The sequence below is a fragment of the Leiobunum rupestre genome, chromosome 8 (genome assembly GCF_980474605.1).
Source record: "Leiobunum rupestre chromosome 8, qqLeiRupe1.1.hap1, whole genome shotgun sequence".
Lineage (NCBI taxonomy): Eukaryota > Metazoa > Arthropoda > Arachnida > Opiliones > Sclerosomatidae > Leiobunum > Leiobunum rupestre.
Genome location: NC_143391.1, coordinates 59,691,849 through 59,714,290, shown reverse-complemented (window position 1 = coordinate 59,714,290; position 22,442 = coordinate 59,691,849). Strand labels below are relative to the sequence as shown.

The window sequence follows — 22,442 nt, the reverse complement described above, 5'->3', positions numbered from 1 at the left end:
TTAACAACGCAATTCCCTCGGAGGTTTTTACGAAATTAAAAGAATTGTAAAATCAAAATGAAGATTTTTATTTTAATAAAAAGAAACTATGCAAAGTTGAGAACGTTTTTTTTTCGAAAATATGAAACGGGAATAAAATGAATTGCATTGGTATCCCAGGTAGCAAAATAACGTTTGTAAAATGGTCAATATTTGGTTTTTGGTCAAAATAACGTTTAATGGTTATTATCCCACTAATTATAAACGTTTATATTTAGTAAAATATTGACCTCTTTTAGAACTCATGTTTTCATCACAATAGTTAGGTTGAAAAAACCACGTTATTTACATTATATTTATCACATTCAAAAACGTCACTTTTAATGTGGATATTAAGGTTAAAATAACGTTATATTATTTAACTTTTTTAGGATATATCTTTTGACAAACATGAGACGTTATGTTTTTTGCTATCAACTAATTTTTTAATCTAACTAATAATAAAAATTTATATTTAGTTAAATATTAACCACTTCTTAAACATATTTTAATAAAAATATTCTAATTAAAACATGTTATAGAAGTGGTTAATATTTAACTAAATATAAACTGTATTTATGTTTGTTTGTCCGCTATAGGAATCTACAGTTTTCAACTTAGGTCGACCAAATTTGTTATACTATCTCATGGTACCCTGACTGTGGTTTTCAACGGTTACGGTCGGCAAAACATCTTTAATTAATTGGATTAATTTAAATATTAGGTATATCCGCTATACACAAGATACTACACTTTGGTCTTAGCCAAAAGACCGAGTTTCTTCATTCTTTGGCCCTACACACGGAAAACGATTAAAGTATAGTAATGTTTTTTTAAAAGCATTCTTCCATAGACACTAGGCCTTATGATAAAAAAGGAAATTATTGTGTTATCAACGTATAATTGTTTAAATTTGGATAAATCAGTTGGTTATATAAGGTACGGTGCCATGCGTGGAGAGAGTTACGGCACCGTTGTACTTTCGTATTGATAGTGACGATGTTTCTCACTGCCGCTACTTATTAGGCAATTGCCTGCACTGCTTGATGAACGGTATATACCTAAGGGAAAAAAATGCTGTTGTGTAGTATATTCCCGGGAAATATCGGGTACCCTATTTAATTAAATAATTTACAAAATGATCAAAACCGACGTTTAATCGACTTTAGTCCTATAACGTTTATATTAGGTTCATTATGCATCGTTTAATAGTTATATTAACATTTCATATTGACGTTTAATAGACGTTAATCAAATAACGTTTATACTTGGGTTTCTGTTAGTATTAAAAGACTTAATATCAACCGTTTTATAAACCGTCTATTTTGGTGACATCGTCAACCATTTCATAACATTTACCTCTCAACATAGTTTCAACGATTCACAAACGGTTTATCAACGAGATTTTGCTACCTGGGATGTGATGGTCTGAGCAGTAACCTGACAATGGCAAAAATGCTAGGAGCAAAGTTAGACCCTGAAAACTTCAATCCATCAAATCCAGATGATAACTTTTTCCTAACCTTGGATGTATGGCATATGATTAAACTCTTGCGCAACCTTTGGTCTGATTATAAAAGGATATATAATGGCTTAACGGATGAGGCGAAGGAACCTTTCATTACAAAATAGATTAATTTATTAGGTTTCTATTTCTTTATTACTGGCATAGGAAATCGACTGGGTGTTTGTCAAATCACTTCATAGTCTTCAAAATAAGGAAGGTTTAACTCTAGGTAAAAAACTCACAAAATTTCACATCATTTGGAAAACCCAGAAGATGAAAGTAAAGCTGGCCGTTCAAGTGTTGAGTAGTTCCATGTCTAAATCATTAGTGTTTTTGGAGGAAACTGGAGCTACAGCTTTCCAAGGTTGCCATTGCAAAATTCATCGATTCAATTGATAAGGTACATAATTAACTAAAAAATATAATGACTTAAATTCTTACGAAGCATTAACCGTCTTTAGATGTTTTGATATCCTAAGTTCGAGATTGTAACGCTTTTCTACTACTACTATAGGCCTATAGGTGCCTAGCGTTGACATATACTACCACTATGCCACTAGATTAAAATGGTTCGTAAGAACGCTTATGAATTATTAAATAAGGACAAGTTGTTTTGCTATACCCAGATTCTGATTTAATGATCAACTTCTAAAATTACTATTGACAAACATTTCGAATCGAACTACTAAATAAAAACCAAACAATACCGCTAACAAATAAAATACTACTAGATTAATTTACATGACCCCCAAAATAACTACATGCAGCATGCACTCGACCAATGCCAGACTACTAAAAATTCGCGGTTTACTATATACACTAATTGCGCCATATAAAAAGTACTCATCACTATTCTTGATTATCGTCGGTCTCAAGACTTGAAAATAAAATGAAAAAGGTAGATGCGAGGAGAGAGTTCGTAGAGTTGAAGAGACGAGTTGAAGGCTTGAGACGTTGGAGATAAGGTGAGGTTACTACTATCGTCTACGATGTCGTGGTGGTGATCGGCAGAGGAAAACCATGGTCCGGCGATAACTGATCAATTGGCTGGAGACATCCATAGATTGCGACCAGCGCGAAAACTATGTTCCTTCTATTAAGGTCATCCGGAGCGGGGTGTTTAAGATCATCCTTTCCTTTCGGTCCGGAGATACCGTTCCTCTTCTTCAATTCTTCTTCTTGTCTTCCAGTTTTGTTGTATAGGCCACGTGACTTTTTGGTTCCATCCTGGTTTTTTCGTTACCCAATCGAATTACTATGACGGGCTGTCACGTGGAGGGACCATATGATTTGACCAATCACCAAATTTCACATGTGTTTCAATTTCTTGAGATCACAAGACGCGCACACATTCGGTGACAATTACACCAAACAATAATATCGAGGCGCACTACTATAATTGTAAGCATTGGTCGAGAAAATCTGGCATAGGTTCGAGTTCAATAATAAATACACGTGGCATACACACTATACGCTATTCACCGTCGATTCTAAAGACGATCGTAAAACTATAAATCAGTGCCTGGGTTGACAGGAGGGCAATTTCGAGCATCTATAGAGATTCCTTTTAGCAAAGTAGTAACAATGGAAACACGTTGGATCCCTCTTTTGGCCTTTCGCTAACTACTTCCCATTCCTACAAACTATCCAACGCGACCATATGGGGATGCCGAAGGACGTAAATAATTGTTTCCCTAACAAAATCTAAAAGAGGGGTAGCGTATCGAAAAATATTCGTTACAAGATCACCTTTTTCGAAGTTCTACCAAGCTCCGATTAGGAAGGAAAAATTTTAAGTTACCCAAATGTATTTGGAGAAAATCCAAAAACTGGTTTTAAACTTGAAAGATGTAGACGGAAACCTTCTGGTTAAAGGCAAATAGAGGAGCGGCCCCTTAGGTTTAGCCATTTAAATTACCAGCATATTGAAGATTTCTAAGAAATACCGTTTGTCAACAAACCCTCAATTGAAGTAATCTATTTCTGGCCAAAGCATAACAGAAAATTAAAATTTAAAAAATCTGTATTTCTAGTTATTTACTTATCTACAAGTTTTCTCAAGATCATTTGGATTTATTTTCAACAGAATCCGTGGAAAAGGTGGCTGGAATAATAATCCTACTACAAAACAATTTTAAGGTGCTCACTCCAACTCTGACTGGAAATGTCACGGCTCTTGATGAAATTGAAATTCCCCGACTTTGTAATGTTCGTCATTATACAGAGAATGACAACATGGAATTTCAAACGTCAATGCCGCAACATCTCCAAGCTCAAGAAGATGGAGAAATAAAGGAATTTTAAATTTATCAAGAGCATTCCTAAATTTTTCGAAAAAATTCAATTTTTTACATTGCTGGCTTTGTGGTTTCACGACTACGTAAAATCATAAGCTGCGTAAATTGTCTCCCAGCACTCGAAGAGCAACCGAATGAATTATTGGTATAATAGGCATTCAACATTTACTCAACTTAAGGACAATGGTGGCTTGCATAGACCCTCAAAAAGCGTTCATGAAATATGCCACTGGAGTGACTGGACAGAGTCATGCATCCGCCAAAATGTAACAGCTACAATGCCATATTATAAGATATCTATGCCTAGTTTACCAGGTTGCCACAGTTAGATTAATTGTTTTTTTTATAAATATAGCATAGACATTCGCGTTTACCCATTTCATGACTCCATGCAGTAACGGCGCGAAGGTTTTTTCACAGGTGGGCTAATTATTTGGTGGCCCTTACAACTTTAGTGACCCCTTATAAATTTTCCAGGAAGCGAGAAGAGCAAGGTCGTTTTATTGTTGCGGCTCTCGTCGCGTTTACTGGACCCCCTATGACCTTGTATCCGACCTGGAGGCGACACTTGCATGCCCGGGGTATTTCCCTAAATTCCCTTTCTTTTCTTTCTATTGTCCATTCTACTTTCTCTCAATTTTCACTCCCTTCACCCCGAATCTATCTGTTTATGGTCTACTATCTTATTGAGTAAACAAATTGATTTTGAAAGTTTTTTTTCCAGAAAAACTTTTCTTGGCAATAAAACAAATTTCTAGAGATAAAGAAAATTCATAAATTCAAATATGTGGCCCTTTTAATATAAATATGTGGCCCCTCTCAGAAATGCAGGGGGGCTAAAGCCCACTTCAGCCCACCCTTAGCGCCGCTACTGACTCCATGAGTTGTAGAAAACGATAGAAATTCTGAAATTCTAAATAAGAATACAAAAAAGAACGAATCTAACAGAAAATACCGGCTAACTTAAAATTAAACTTGAACCAGTGCGTACACAGGCCGGTACCCCTACGCTATTCTCCTCCTAGTTTCTCCATCAAATTTCGCGCTGACGAATTTTTTTGGCTTACCTATTCAATATTATGGCGTTTTCCATTTCACTGCTCTACAGCGCTCGAGATCGCTTTGACCAACATTTTATGTTTCATTTGAGTACTCGGATCTTCTCCGATCAAGTTTTGCGTCGTGTTCCATTTCCCACTCTCGGGTGCTCCGAGATCGCCCTAAACCGATCTGCCGATTTCGACAGATCAACGGATGGAGATCGGAGCAAATTTTTGCGTGTTCCTATTAGTATTTTGGTCAAAATGGTAGAGCAGACGCGAAAATTTAAATTACTAGCAGTCCCAAAACCACAGAGCGCGGGAATATGCTAATGGTACGTTACATTTGCGGTTTTTCTGTAGTCGATTGGGGCGAGATCTATGACGTCTGAGACAGATTCGGAGCGAATCTCCAGCAATCAAATGGAAAACGCCATAAGTTATGGTGTCAGCCTAAATCCTCACACACCGAATATTAGCTAAGTAATTAATATCAGTATCGGGCCTAGAAAGTATTTAAACGTAGGTTACAGATTTTGTGGCCCTTTTCGAATCCATAGAGTGTTTTCATCTGAAACCCTGCGACGTCACCATTGTAATTTGCCTATTGATAAAAAACGTTAATTAACTGTCATGGCGGCCACAGTTAACACTACAGCTATGACCTTACAAGTTTTCAAAATCTTATCAGACAACAACACTCTATAGGAGCCACAAAATCTGTAACCTAATAGCGTATTCCATTTGACTGCTCTCGAGCGCACTAGATCACCCTGATCAACATTTTATGTTCCATTTGCGTGCTCGGATCTGCTCCTATCAAGATTCACGTGTTCCATTTCCAGCTCTCGATGTTCCGTGATCGCCCAAAACCGATCTGCCGATTTCGGATTTCGACAAATCACCGATCGAGTCGAGATCGGAACAAATTTTTGCGTGTTCCTTTTAGGTTTTTTTTCCCCGCAAAATGGCAGACCAAGACGCTAAAATTCAAATTACGAGCAGACAAAAAAGTGCGGGAATATGTTTATGGAATATTCCATTCGCGGTTTTACTCAAGTCGATTGCGGTGAGATCTATGACGTCAGAGACAGATTCGGAGTGAATCTCGAGATATCAAATGGTAAACGATGTAAGGGTTGTATCATCATCCCTTCAAACTTTTACGATCAGTGTTTTGAACAAAATCGGGTATTAAATTGCCTATCATCATCATATTATCATAAAATCCCAAAAAAGTGTATAATTATCTTAAAATACAAGCGTTAATTTTTTATTGCGAAATTCAGTTATCAACTAAAATAACCTTACTATTTTCGTCCGCCGCCAAAATAGGGCGTAGCCCATAGAAATCTTATACTCCTACCTAGAATGCTTCGGTCTACGGGAGAACCTGACGCCAAGTCATTTTGTAGCAACGACTAATGATTATATTGTCTTTGCTTAAGCTTCAGCCAATCAGCAGCCATTCAGTGACTACGGCAAGCTGCTATAGCGCCATAACATGGTGGTTAAAAATAGTAGAAGCTCAGACGATTTTTACAGGATCCATCCGATCCAAGATCGCAGAATTTCCAGTATTTATGCTGGAGTTTTTCACATGAACCACTTCAACGTTTTTGGATTTTTATTTAATAAAAGTGTTAAGATTTTTTGAACTTTTCGTTTTGTTTTCATATTTACTTATTATAAGGAATATTTAAATGCCATTGTGAGGAACATAAAAAAGATTTCGTTTAGGTTTGCTTTGAAAATATTTAAGCGTAGGCCTGACATAGGCCTAACTTTGAAAATAACAGGCAATGTCAATGGCAGTTTTGGGAGAAGCAGTGAAGGTCTTTAGTATTAACCTTTGTATTTAAAGGTTATTTCACATTTAAAGTAAGTAACATTATATTTATTATTATGTTTGTAGAAACTTAGATAAACAAAAACCTTATGAAAGAGTAATTATATCCCAGAAAAAATACATTACACTAACGAATGACACTTATGACGAATTGATGACAGTCATTGAATTAAACAGCAACAATCATACTGATAATTGTCTTATTTTTCAAAACTTTACCTTCTATTTAATAATGTGCTTTTGGTCTTAGAAGCTTAGCCAAGATAAATGTCTCGCACTCTGCTAAAATTCAACATTCCATTGTTAAACAACATAAGATATAGTACTCAACGATCGCGAAGACCGATATTTACAATGCTGAATAAAGTGTTTTTTAAAAAACGGATATTGCAGTAATTATAGTCCTGAGTTGTTATTCCACTAGGCTCACTGAACTTCCTGAAGTAACTTTTAGCAAATCATCAATTTGAAAGCCCGCCGTTTGTTAACATTTCAAATTGCCCCGAGGCAGCTTAAGGAAACCCAAACTTTTACCTGTACAACGACACATAACCGTCCACCGCAAATCGTTTTCTACATGCGGAAATGAAACATCGAGGAGCCATAACAACAAACAACGCAATAGTTATCCAAAACGTTTGCATATAAGAGAAATATCTTTACGAGTAAAGAACCAGTCTACCATGTTTAAAAACTACATTAAACTCGATCACGTGAGCGCGCGCAGGGGGCCGTGACTCGATTGACGTGGTCCAATCAAATGCGGGTTCTTAAGGTGACTTAATCTAAAATCAAATTATTATTTTCAGTAACTCAAACTAGATGACAACGAGTCGTTGCCGTAGTCACTCTTTGAATCGTGATTGGCTGATAATTACGAAACCTCCGAAAATATAATTGGCCCATTTTGTATTTATACGGAATCATTCTATGTTATAAGATTTCTATGGCGTAGCCATAGATTTCAGTTGCAAATTCATAACAATGTTTAAAGAAATGCAGGATCATGTTTGTGATGCTTAGATTTTATTTTCTAAAGAGGAAGATGAAATATTATTCGTAAATTTTGTATTAGATATTTTCGTACAAGGAAAAAAAAATGTTTTTATAATTTAATAGGAGTTTAGTTCCCAAATAATTTAAATTGATTTTACAATAACCATAAATTATTGTGTAAGTTAAAAAATGAATTGAAAGGTTGATAAAAGGTCTAAAAGAGCATTTCCTAGAACTGGCAGAGGGATAAATAAGATTATAACCGGAAACACTGCAGCGCTATTTCATCTAGAATTTCATGTGAAAATAGACGTATCATTTTTCAATTACTGTTACATGCAACAACTGTCAAAAATAAAATGGTTTGATTTTGGAAAGGAATCCGCACGGAGCATTTTGTAGAAAACAGAAACGAATATTTAAAATTGTAAGTTATTAATTTTTAAAGCCTATAGTAAAATCTGTATGAAAATTTAGACATTTATTATATAACATAAGGTCCAGGCCTATTTTTAACGCATAAGAAATAGGAGAGTAAAGTGACGCTGTGACTGCTCTGGAAATCTGTCACTGTAATTGACAGTTTTATTTTGAATTTTCATTTGACCCTGTGTTCAATGCTGTCAGGATCTGATAGCAACTACTTTTTAAAAGCAATATATTTTGCTTCAGCTCAAACTCATCCATCACTTAAAGTAGGAAACTGTTCATACACCAATCACATGGACGGCGAAAACAGATAAAGGCAATAAACTTTGTCATAAGTAATAGTATAAGTAGAAGATACTACTGCAGCCTGTTAAGGTGTTAGATTCCTAACCACAGGATGACTTTGTAAACCAGTATGTTAATGATTTGGATGTATGCCTCTATTTCTAGTGGATCGGTTGTGAAAGGTTGTAATATAAAGAATGTTACCATAAGACCGAAATTTTAACTGTGGAAACAAATAGACATTTAAATAAACAATAAAATTTTAATAGTGGTAAGCTTTCAACTGTGGGTAGTTTGCCGTGGCTATATTTCTAGACTTAGCCAAGACATTCGAAAACATTTCTCACAACATTTCAATGGTCAAATTGGAAAAAATTGGTATTAGGGGTTGTGCTCTCAGCTGGTTAAGTAGTTATTTAAAGGACAGAAAACAATTGTCTGTGTAAACAATAACTATAGTGAGCCCCAAATTGTAAATTATGGTGAACCACAAGGTACCATTCTATGTCCAATATACAAAACGTTCTGTGCTACGTGTTTAAATGAGTTTTCTATCGAGTTGGAATATTTGAACTGTAATACTGATTTAACAGTAGATGTTAATATTTGCCATCAAATTGAACTTTCAGTGTCTCATCAAATAAGAGCCATGATGAAGAGGGCAGGCTTTTAAAATAGTTTACAAGAAAGGTTTAAAACTGGACATAACGATTGTATCGGTAGTATGTGTAATAGTTTCATTTATAGAAAGTACTTTGAAAATAACAGCTTCCTTTCAAACCCAGACCATATTACATTCATGTGGAACACTGATGGTGTTCAACTTTTTCATTCTTCTAGAAAAAGTATGTGACTATAAATGAACTTCCATATCAAAAAAGAATTCAACAAGACCATATGATACTAGCTGCAATTTGGATTGGTGTGAAAAAGCCGGTGATAAATTTTTTTTCATTTCATGGCACACTGAACTTTTGACCCTGGCCAATGGAATAAAAGTGAAATCACCTGATATCAATAGAAAAATTATACTTCGCGGTACGGTGCTATGTGGTACATGTGACCTACCAGCCAAAGCCATGGCTCTTAATTTTGTTGAATTTAATGGGGCATATGGCTGTGCTTTTTGTATACAAATGGGGAAAACTTTAAAATAACTGAAAATTCAAAAGTCCATATATATCCCTTTAATAACGCTCATACCAGATCAAGAACTGACGATGAAACAGTTACCCTAGCACAAGAAGCTTCGCTATCAGAAAGACCCATATTAGGTGTAAAAGGACCTACAATTTTGAGTAAAATTGTACCAGACATTATAAAGAAGCTTCGCTATCAGAAAGACCCATATTATGTGTAAAAGGACCTACAATTTTGAGTAAAATTGTACCAGACATTATAAATTATACATCCCTGGATGTTATGCATGGTATTTTTCTTGGAGTTACGAAGAAGCTCCTTTCGCTATTCACGTGAAGGTTTCTCTTTCTCTAAAATGAAAGGTTGTATTAATAAAAGACTGCTTTTGATATCTCCACCATCTTTTGTTGAATGAGTGCCGCGGTCAACTGAAGATCTAGCACATTGGAAAGCTTCGGAATATAAATACTTCCTGCTGTATTATTCTATTTCTTTGATCTATGATTTAATACTTCTAAGATATTTTCAGCATCATTCACTCTTGGTGTTCGGTATATATAGCCTAAACACAATTGGGTGTTCAATCAATGAACTTCGCATCACAAAGGATGTGCTTATTGAATATGTCTCAGACTTTGAAAAACTATACGGAAAAAGACACATGACCGCAAACATTCATGGGCTCCTTCATTTAACTGACGTTTATGTAAATTTGGGTCCTCTTATTGAAACATCCTGTTTTCAGTTTGAAAATTTCAATGGACTTTTGACTAAAATGTGCCATGGTACACAAAATTTGGATAGGCAAGTTGCATCTTCAGCTATGTCTTTAGTCAATATACCCATATGGGTGGATGAACTAGTTCCTGGCTCAAAATATAACTTTTTTGCAAAGAAATGAGGGAAAAGAAAAAAAAAGTGCAAGTTGATCACTTGCATTTTTTCCCCTTTTCCCTCGGGATAAGAGGGTGCTCAGCTACTGCCTGGTTCATTAGACAAAGTGAAAGGTTATATTCGGTACTAATTGATATCATAATAACAGCTCCCCCAGTTTGATAGTTCATCGTAAAAATTTTCATTCCATGTTGAAAAGACCTTATAATGTGAAAAACTTTCTCCAACTGAGGGCTTTTACAAGTCAAATCTGTCTCCACGTGAGAAATTATTTGTGTTTCATCTGGTTTTTCAAGAAATACTCCTTGTAAAACATTTTGAGGGTCATTACTGTTTAATACATTTGTACATTTATTATTATATAGCCCATGATCATGAGCCTGTGAAATATCTGGACCGTAATCATGGTTATCATCATTATGTTGAACATAACTGTGATCAAGTATATGCTGGCCTTTTATTTGTTCACAAGTTTGTGAAGTTTTTGTCTGACATATTTTCACTAGTTTGTCTTCTAATTGATGATCATAGTTTAGTTCCACTACTAGTGTTATTGTGTAGTCCATTTCAATTGGATCCTAGTTTCAATCCACTACCTTTAGGATTGACATTGCTTCTAACTGACGTTTTAAAATATTCGCAACTAGAGATAAAAGGAATGATTGTCAATTTCAATAGTCTAATCATTCTTAAAAGCATTACATACCTTAGGCCAGCGGTTCCCAATTTTATTTTGCTATGGAACCCTAAATTATCCACCTAATTCTGGCGGAACCCCAACTCATTTTTTAACTCATCTTAAACTCTTGACACAAACAAAGATGGCCGCGCTGCAAATTCTCGGAACCCCTGTGACCCTTTTACAGAACCCCAGGGTTCCGCGGAACACCTTTTGGTAACCGCTGCCTTAGGCAGTAATGGCTGGTTTTGATATATCAAGCCAACGCTGAGTTTTAAAGAATTATTCATAATCATTTAAGTGTTTCGTGCACATGTAAGTGTCGTAGTTTTTAATTGCAAAACCAGGTTTAAATTTTGAAAGCCAGTTAAACCGCTCGTTATATGTTCTTTCTGTTTAGGCTTAGGAAAACAAATGAAAGCTATCACTTACCAAAAAATAAGTTGGATTTTAGTTGGTATTTAGTTGGTATACACTCTTTAGTTGACGTTAAGTAGGTTTTAAGTAGGCTCAAGTGGTCACAATATTTCAATAAACTAGTTAAAGGGGTTATAAGTTGTTATTAAGTTGATGGGAAAGTACTTCCCTTACCAAAAAATAAGTGGTCTAAGAACTATTTAAGTTGGTATTTGAGACAAGGTATTTGAGACAAATACCAATTAAAAACCTACTTAAAATGTTACTTAATAAAGACCACTTAAAGCCAACTTAAAACTTACTTAAAATGTTACTTAATAAAGACCACTTAAAGCCAACTTAAAACTTACTTAAAATGTTACTTCATAAAGACCACTAAAAATCAACTAAATACCAACTTAAAGAAAAAGGCATTTTCCCACCAACTTAAAACCAACTTATTACCAACTTAACTAGTTTACTGAAATATGCTGACCACTTAAAATCAACTTAATATCAACTTAAATGTGAATACCAACTAATAACCAACTTATTTTTTGGTAAGGGGAATTTTAACGATTATTAGCTTTTATAAATTATCTTGAAATATCCTCAATAAAACTGTTTTGAGCAAAATGCACCGTTAACAGGTGTCCCATTATTTTATACGAAATCAGTTACAATACTGCCTTTAAGGAACTATATAAGTTTTTAATTTTTAATTTCCCAGGGGAAAAGAACATTTATGTGAATTTCCATAATTTAATATAGTAGAAGCTTCTTAAAATTGAACTGAGTTTGAAACACCAGTTTGTATTAATTGTAAACTAGTAGTTTCAAAATGTTCTCTTGCGAAAACTACACAATTTAATTTAAATATCTCAAGAGTGTTTAAAAATTGATCAATTCTTTGATCTTTTCAACATTTACTAATTAAACTAATTGACTTATTTTAAGGCCTTATTTTCTATAGATCAAATTGAGTGTTTGAGAAAAGACATTATGCCGTACAAATCAGTAACATCATGGAGAGCCGCTGATCTCAATGATATTTATGGGAGAAGTTCTGGTTCTCAGTTTAATTCTTTGTGTAAGGCAACTGTAACTGTGATCATCGTTGGAGTTGGCGTTAAACTAACAACCAAAGTGATAAATTATTTGAAGAAAAAGTATGTATAACATAATTCTGTAAAGTACGAGCTTTCTCATAGGAATAGGTGCGGCCGTTTACTGTGAATATTTGGTTTGCGATGTGTTATGCTAGACTCAGCTACTATTTGTATCGAATAGAATTTCACTTACCTTGCTTGCTCTCTATTTAACCATCTACACACGTGGTTTCACGAGGAACTATTCCAGTTTCCCAAAAAGTGTGACAAAGTTTTAAAGATCTTCATTGTGAAAACTAACTGGTTTCCGAGTGAGTGTGTTTCATTTTCTTCCTGAAGTATGGTTTCTTAGCGACAGCAGTCAGCTAATGAATCTGGAAAAACACATTACTTCTTACACTTAACTTACTTAAACCCCACCTATTTCTTGAGCCATTTTCGCAGCATGCTGGCAATGGATTCTTAGACATGTTTCTAAGTATATACATATCAGCAAAGTGCAAGCAATGTAGCACTACCCTAACCAAAAAATAAGTTGGATTTCGGTTTGTATTTAGTTTGTATACACATTATTAGTTGATATTGAGTTGGTATTAAGTAGGCTCAAGTTGTCAGCATATTTCAAGCTACTATTAAAGGGGTAATAAGTTGTTATTCAGTTGGTAGGAAAATACTGCTTTTGCTAAGTTTATAATAGTTGGTTTTTAGTAGTCAGGAAATTACATAATATTTTTAAGTTGAATTTTAGATGTTTCCCTAGTAGGATTTAAGTTGCTTTTAAGTAGTTAAATGTAAATAAGTTTATTAATAAAGAAGATTTAAGTTATTTTTAAGTAGGCATTTGTCCCAAATACAAACTAAAAACCAAGTTGATATACAAGTTGTCCTAAGTGGTTTTTAGCCAACTTATTTTTTGGTAAGGGATATATACATGGAAATTATATTTCTTATAAATTCAAAATCGTCTTCTCCAAAACAGGGCTGATTATTTAAAATAACTATCAATGGAGGATTTAAAAATGCCAAAATTTGATTTGTAATAATGCCAAAGTAAAATATTAAATATTAGTCTAGAATTTCTTTTTAATTTGAGAAAATCAATATCTATCAGCAAAAATATCTATAATCTATAATTTTTTCACCAACCCAAACTCTGACTAAAATAGCCCAAATTTAAACGACAATTTCGTGGGATTTTTAAAATAAATTTTACATTTTTTAGTGAAGGAAAACATTTCAAAAGAAAATTCTAAATTAACTAATGGTAATACTTTATTTGATTATCTGCGCCACGTATGCCAGCTAGACTTCAGAAGCTAGATAATACCCTTTTTTTGACAGGGGGCTAATAGTGTAAACAAATAAAAACAACGATATTTGATTTGTGATAGAAAATGTGTATCATGTAAAATGAAAAGAAAAATTCAGATTTGACCTTACCAACTTTTTTTCATGAATAATTAGAATAAAATGGTATAACAGTGTACTGAACCATCTTTTAGAATGATTTGATCATATACACTAGAGTCATTCCAGGTCAAATCAACCAGGTCCATACCCCTCAAGTTACCGATTTTGATGAAATTTGGTGAACAGGTGTAGTTATGCATAAAACCAACCCCTGAAAAGCAGAAATGCTGAAAAGGTTTTTTGAGGGGAGTTACAGGACGAAATGTATTTTGGCCGTTTTCAAAATGCCAGTTGCGCTTTAGCTATAAAATCAGTATAACTTCAGTTTGAAAAGTGATATAAATATGCCTAATGGCTTATTTTCAAGGTAATTAATCAATTAATGCCCCAGATTATTATTTTCAAAAAATTTGAAAATTTGAAAACAAATTGAAATTTGAAATTTGGAAGTCACCTATTCGTGGATACCCAAAATAGCTATATTTAGAAAAATTATTTTTTGGCTTGTATTGCCTTATTTGATCACATTACGTAATCTGTAAAAATATTTTCTTATGTTTTCCAGTTTTAACGAAGTTACAATCAATTTACCTTACCCCGCGCCTCAACCAATTTTGTTTTTTTTCCTTGTGAACAACTAAATTTCCTCGTATTTTTTAAAACTTATTATCAGTTCCCCCAATGTGTACTCCTGCTATATAAACACTTAAATATAATTGTTTCATTATTTGTGAAATTAAGGGCAAAGTTTACTCCACCGCACCATATTTTGTTTGTTGGTTTCAAATAGCTTATCAGCAACAGACTTGTATAGTACTGAGAAATCAATTTTATGATTAAAGAATTTACAAAGTCTTAGCACTTATAGTTAGTGCTTTTTCAGCTTTTATCGTTTCCGCAGCTGTTAACTTCCATAATCTACCCGTTCTTGTAGTAGGGTTTGCAATAACCAGGACATCTCTACGGAGAAGCCGTCCTCGGTCTTCTTCATTAGGGTAACGATATGAAGCAGCTGGTCCATGAGGGTGAAGAAAGCATAATTCTAGCTCTTGATGGACATCGATTTTCTCTGAAATGAATGCCAGCCACCATTTACCGTCTCGTTTCGCAACAATGAACCCACGAATATCTGACCAAGGTAAAATGTGACTTTCAGATTCTTTTTGGACTTTAACTGTCGTAGATTTAGTTGAGGATGACATTATTTTGGTTTTTACTTCACTTTTTTTTATCGGTACAACTGAATGAATAGATCTAATTCCTTTAATCCGATGAGCATTTTCGTAACGAACTTTTAAAGTGCTTTTCATTTTGTCTCACAAATTCAAAAGGTATTTTGTCAAGTCCTTCTTCATTTGAATGCCACTTTGCTTTGGCCCACGTGAAAAGTTGCTCTGGATTTAGAATAATGGTGTTGTTTAGACTAGCCATGGCTGCGAGTCTTTTCACACACCCTCCAAGGCCATCACAAGGGCCTTTACCGTAGGAAGTTGCAAAAAAATGCCATTCAGCGGTTATTCCATTTGTGTCCTCTTCATGGTAGCATAAGTTTGTTACATTCTTGAAATTTTTATATTGGGAAGGAGCACCATCTGAGTAGTAAACAACTCCCCGCAAACCAGTTAAAGCTTTTTACAAAAACTCAATAAGTTTCATTAAAAACACGTGAACAGTTGTAGCATCATGCTTTATGCTATCAGATATTACAACATAGTTAACATGGTTTAATGGTCCTCCGATATGTTCTCTGTAATAGCAAACAAATGGATGGAGAGTGGCTTGATCCGATGCCCAGTGAAAAGACTGAATTGCGTCTTGCGCTATAAACGTATTGTAACCGATATCTTTCTCCAGTTACAACCTAGTTCGATTGTACCTTAACCACGTTAGTGCGTGAGAGTGAGAGAGCATTACAATTTACGACAGCACCAAAGAAGTTCCAATCATTATTTATTTGAGGTGATTTAGGTAGTGGTAGCAATAACAATAATCAAAAAGTAACATTTCTTCAATTAAATACAATAATAAACTTAAGATGAAAGAGTAACAAAACACAAAACATCATATACTTAGTTACCATTGTGCAGCATACATAGCATAGCACTAATTTTAAAGTAATAATTACTGACTTCCTCCGTAAGAGTGAAGAATGGCGGGATTATGAAAAGTCAACAATACACTAACTCTTTCTAACATATAATAATTTTAACCTAACATTACAAAATATACTTTTATTTACAACTAAATAATAATATCTCCTACTAACTACCTAATCAACCTACTCCAACAGCATCATCACTATCAATCTCTCTAAATCCTAGCTAACCTCCCTTTATATACTGCCACAATGGGCATACAGCCAAAAAGGTGTAAAAAAGATCATTTAACGACGTCATGAGAGACGTGCTCTAAGTGACGTCTACCTCAAACATGCCGTCCATGACGTCACTAACGTCGACTGCTAAAGTTTAGCTAACTAAGCTCAGTTCAATATAAGCCTATGCCAATAAGTAATAAGTAGGAACATTAAAAGAATAATAGGTAAATAATAATGTGTATAAAGAGATTGTTCTGGTCTCATAGGAAATAGGAATGTCAAGCTGTCAATGGTAAGAATCCTTACCATTTGCTTAGGCTGATGGAAGCTAGGGGGAAAATCCCGACGGTTGCAGTATAATTTTCAGAAAAGTCGCCGATGATGAGGGCATATCCTGGAACTAGGGACGCTTTTCTCTGTTGTAAATACAACGATTGCTCTGTTGTAATATGATCATGCGTTAAAAGCTCTTCTAAATTTTCAAGAAGTTCATCCACAAATTCTAAAGAATTTTTTTGTATAACTTCAAGAGTGCTTCTATCCACGTTGATCCATTGTCTGAAGGTGACAGTGTCGATACTTTCCTCATCAATTATATTTTCGATGTAGTTTCTGAGTTCGTAAAATCCTGGGCATTCCTCACATTCTTTCAGAAAACAGTCTTCTGTCGGATTGACACAGACAACGCTCTTCAGACAATCTTTATAACTTTTCAAATGCCAGCTACGGTCTTTCGTCAGTTCCCCTAACCTAACACCTCCAATTTTTAACTTCACATTTTGATGATACTTGCATACGCAAGTAGAATGAGTACCAGAGGATCCAGCGAGTATGCAGTTTTTTGGTCTTAATTCGGCAAACTTAGTAAAGGATATTTGTATTTCACTGTGCATTGACTTAAACATTTGATGTAGTTCCTTTAAATTGCACAAAATGAGTCTTTTCTGTTTGTGTACTCTTTGGTCAAATTCACGGATGCTTTTAAAATCTTTCTTGCCTGGAAGAGTTCGGCCACTGCATTCCTCATTTTCATAGAAATTCCTCACACTATCCACCGTATTCTGTTCCAGATTTTTCCCAGGTTTGGGGTTGGGTGTACTCAAGATTCCTTTTTCTTCCACAAGCTTCTTGGTACGTCTTATCATGTAGTTTGTCGCTCCAAATTCTTGCTGGATTTTGGAGGCACTCCATCCTTTGGGTAATACAGTTAAAACTTGAATTTTATCGCTTCTATTTTCTGATATATTAAATTTGTGTTTTAGTTGGTTAATCATTTGATCCAAGTAATTTTGTTCCGCTATCATGTTTTCATCTGTGTCAGTTACTGAAACCCCTCTAATTTTATCGAACGCCTTCTCATAAACAGCTTCAATAGATTTTAATTTATTGGAAGGGTAACTTTTCACCTTCATGAGATTTTTCTTTTTCACGGGTGACTCACCGATTATTTTTAAAGATTCGTTGACTTTGGATAGAACTGGGGTTTTAGGTGAACTGAAAAGAGTTTGAGAGTTATCTTCTTCCATGATAACTTCATCCATTGTGGAAACTGTTCCTTGAGAATCAGTAGCGAGGCTAGATGGTGTTTGATCAATATCAGTGTCTTCAAAAGCAGTTGTCGGTTCCATATGAGATATTAACTTTACGCAGTTTGTGCTAAGTTTGATTCGAGCTCAAGTCGTTTAGATTTATAATGTAGATCCAACGTTACAGGTCTCAAATTGGTTTTTATCTTTGTCTTGTGTTTTCGTAATGGGTCACAGCATATAAGTTGTCTTTTTTCATAGTGATGTAAATAAGAATTTGTGTGCAGTTGACAAATATTAGGCCACTTTTTTGTCCACTTCTGATGCTAATCAACAAAACTTCCTCTGAAGTGAAATCTGATCTTCCATAGTATTTAATTTCCAAGCTTCGATTTTTCTCCTCATTTAGTTCTTTAACTTTAAAACAAACTTCATCGTTTAGTTCACCAAAATAACACTTTAAAATATCCATCGCGATGTTGAGAAACTATCTTCACAATTTAATTTGTAAGAAGACAAAAAATCTGACCGACTTCTAACGCCAGTAAACAAAGTCGTGAAGAGACACACCAAAGTGACGCTCCAAATCAAAACTAAAACTGAAAAATGTTTTTTGAAAAAAAAAAAACCGCGCAGGCGCGCTACGTAATAAAAATAGTGATTCCTTGCCAAGGTCATTCGAAGCGTACTTCTGTTGTTTCTCGTACGCATGCAGACCTACCGTTTATTACCCCCATACAGATCCCTCTTTTATGGTGAACTTTGTACTATACAAGTCTGTTGTTAATAAGCTATTTGAAACTGTTGTATGAATATATAGTCTTTGCTATAACAGGTGTTTATTAGCTAATTGTTTAATTGATGGAGCAGTTCAGTTCACACTTGACTGAACTGAACTGAACTAGTATGGTTCGTCTGCTGATGGCAGACATTGTGTAACACTTCTCTCCCAGCCTTCATAACAGCAAGCTGTTAATATCTTAATATGTAAATAAACTAACTATGAATTTTACTACAGTTTTATTTATTTAACGTAGTCGAGTTAATGAGAATTCTCAACAGAAACCAACAAACAAAATATGCGGTGGAGTAAACTTTGCCCCTAATTCCACAAATAATGAAACAATTATATTTAAGTGTTTGTATAGCAGGAGTACACCTTGGGGGAACTGATAATAAGTTTAAAAAAATACGAGGAAATTTGGTTGTTCACAAGGAAAATAAATAAAATTTTAAAAATCCCCCCCAAAAAAAATTAAATTGGTTGTGGCGCGGGGGTAAGGTAAATTGATTGTAACTTCGTTAAAACTGGAAAACACAAGAAAATATTTTTACGGATTATGTAATGTGATCAAATAAGGCAATACAAGCCAAAAAATAATTTTTCTAAATATAGCTATTTTGGGTATCCACGAATAGGTGACTTCCAAATTTCAAATTTCAATTTGTTTTCAAATTTTCAAATTTTTTGAAAATAATAATCTGGGGCATTAATTGATTAATTACCTTGAAAATAAGCCATTAGGCATATTTATATCACTTTTCAAACTGAAGTTATACTGATTTTATAGCTAAAGCGCAACTGGCATTTTGAAAACCGCCCAAAATACATTTCGTCCTGTAACTCCCCTCAAAAAACCTTTTCAGCATTTCTGCTTTTCAGGGGTTGGTTTTATTCATAACTACACCTGTTCACCAAATTTCATCAAAATCGGTAACTTGAGGGGTATGGACCTGGTTGATTTGACCTGGAATGACTCACTACTGTTATGATAAATAAATTTGTGCAAATCCGCCACGAATAGCGGATATATCAGTTGTACCCATATTGGTGCATGCATGTTACATAATTCATAACAGTATTGAGTGCAGATTCTGCCAGATATTTCTTGTCTTGCCAATTTTGCTCTCCCTTAAAGATGGTAAAATATACCAGTTTTTGCCAAACCTGAATAAGCCTCCTCTTGTTGGAAGTAGTTGATAGGGAATTTAAGAATTTGTTCCCTACAATGGGTTTTTCGTATTGCTGATGAGGTTCTTGTCATTGGTTGTTAAAAATTAAAACTCAAAAATTCTACCCTCACATCATAGCGCGCGTGCATGTAAATTAATTTTACCATAGTTCATATGAACCTTGAATACCAGGAAATAAATATTAGGGAATAAAAATTATTCAGTACAAATTTAAAATATTTTCAGGAAATAACCAAATTATTATAAATTATGTAAATATACGAGGTTTTGCTGAAATTTGTGCTAAATTTCCTAATAGACAATGCTAAGGTATCAGAGAAACCATGTTTATATCTGGTATTCCCAGGGGTTGAATAAAATAAACCAATCCAAAATATTTGGTATTTCGTTTTTTTTTTTAAGTTGGACCCACCATAAAAGACCAACATAAGCCTTCCTTAAAAATATGGATCTAAAGTAGGGGTGTGAGAGTCCTATTTTTGAATAGTTGAGTCTCGAGTCCTAACAATTTGGGCTCGTGAGTCGACAAGTTCAAATATTAAGGACTTGATAGAGTCCTCGAGTCGTAAAGATCTAGTTTTTAAGCTTTAGAGTCCAATACGAGTTGGGAATTTTTTGAACGAGTCCAATTCGAGTCTTAAATTTATTTACCGTTGTTTCAATAATCATTAATTTTGAAAATTTATTAATAGTGGTTGCTAATTAAAAAGGCTTTTTTCATATTTCACGAACTTGATTCATTTTTGAAAACTTTAACTAACTTGAGAAACTTGAAAACATCTAAGAAAAATAAGACTAGAGCAAAAAACGACCTTGTTAAAGATTTGAGAAAGAAACTAAAATTAAAACAACAGGCAACCTGAGGTACACTCGACGCCATGACTAATGGTGAACAAATCGAGAAATGAAAAACCGCTACGGCAGCGCCATTTCAGAATTATTGAAAGCCGTATGAAAGTAACCAAATATCTAAGTAATTTTTTATTTATTTTTTATTGGACTCGCCTGGTAAAATTGGACTCGCCGGGTAATTTTGAAATTATCTATTTACTCGAGTCCGCTTAAAGTAATTATTTACCATTTTCGTGATAATCGGGTACTCGGATGAGTATTAAAATGACCTATTTCGAGGACTCTGACTCGATACCGAGTACTCGCACACCCCTATTTATAAAGAAAAATTATTTTTTTTTGCAATGTTTTGTTTTTGCTTGACAATTTCGAATAATTTTACACCTGCAATTAAACTATATAAATTAACAATTATCATATAAAACCATTTCTTTATGAAATATAAATTGAATAAGATTTGGGAATTACACGAAAATGTGAAAAATAATTATCATTATGCCATTGGGAATTTTAATTTCAAATTAACTTGGTAAAATCTTCACTGTGGATTAGTGTTCCAGGGACCTTGACCCCCACCCCGAAAGTCAGGGGATCCCCGACTTTTGTCGCCGACCCTGACTGTCTCAAACTAAGCTGGGGTTTTCCATTTTTTAGGGTTATGTTTTCGTAATGTAATTTGAAATTTTCGCGCTGACACACCCCACTAAAATCCTTAAAATATAAATTATCTAGATAGGTTCCTTCTCTCCCTTTTTTGTGGGTGACAATAGAATGTTCCAAATGACCTTCGGCTGATACCACTGATTCAAGTTTTATTTCTAAATTTTATTTTAAGTTTCATAATGCCTTTGTTTTGGGCTCTCTAAGTCTCAGCTAAGGAGGGTGGAGTTACAATGTTTGTAAATAATTTGTGAATTTATGAAACAACAATTACAATGCCTAAGCATAAAAATAATAATTTAAATAAAACATTATGGACCTCTATTTTAACATCTACCTGTCTTATCTATTACTAATAGTCCCTAGGCTCAGAGGCTGGCTGGCTGACACAAGATACACTATCTAATCTAAACCAGTAAAATTGGGGTATTTTTATAATTTTTCTATACATAATAAATACAAAGAATTTTCCAACCCTGACCCTGACCCCGACTTGTTTTTCGCAGGGTTAGACCCACCCCGACACTGACCCCGACTCTATTTGGACCTCGTACAAACACTACCATGGATGGGAGTATGAAATATTTTTTTTATCTATTTGCAGTGCCTAGAGAGCCAACAGCTCCCTACACTAATTATTACTGTTAACCTCTACAAGTTTTCATGGAAATCCCACTTAATTGGTTTTACCATAGTAATAGGAAGTAGTATTAGCTATTTCCTCCAACAAAAATGCTGTTTTAAGGAAATACATTTTTTTCCAGGAAAAGAGTAGAATATAGCCTGAGAAAACCTGATGTGGTAATTCTTCATCAGTTTCCTCGATCGGCTACTGTTCCTAATCTTTCGCCCTTTGTACTGAAAATGGAAACCTACCTCAGGCTATCCAACATTTCTTATGAAGTAAGTCCTCTAACCAGAACCCGCATCAAAAGTACATTAACTAATACCAAAGACAATCGCCCATTAGTTAACTGGACTGTTCGTTGTAGAGTCCAGTTCCTTGAATAACCTATACAGTGCACTGCCGTGCAAAGCACAAAAGCATTAACAACCAAAACCAA

The 22,442-nt window shown here is 34.5% G+C and overlaps 1 protein-coding gene across 1 annotated transcript in view; it reads left to right on the top strand.

Annotated features, from left to right (window-relative positions):
• Positions 1-8,031: 8,031 nt before the first annotated feature.
• Positions 8,032-22,442, top strand: part of LOC149933809 (failed axon connections homolog) — a 28,108-nt gene continuing 13,697 nt past the window's right edge. Inside the window, exons 1-3 of the mRNA XM_090155815.1 lie at positions 8,032-8,134; positions 12,504-12,699; positions 22,143-22,281. Coding sequence (XP_090011941.1) covers positions 12,533-12,699; positions 22,143-22,281 — 306 coding nt within the window. The 5' untranslated portion in view covers positions 8,032-8,134; positions 12,504-12,532. The remainder of the gene's footprint in view (positions 8,135-12,503; positions 12,700-22,142; positions 22,282-22,442) is intronic.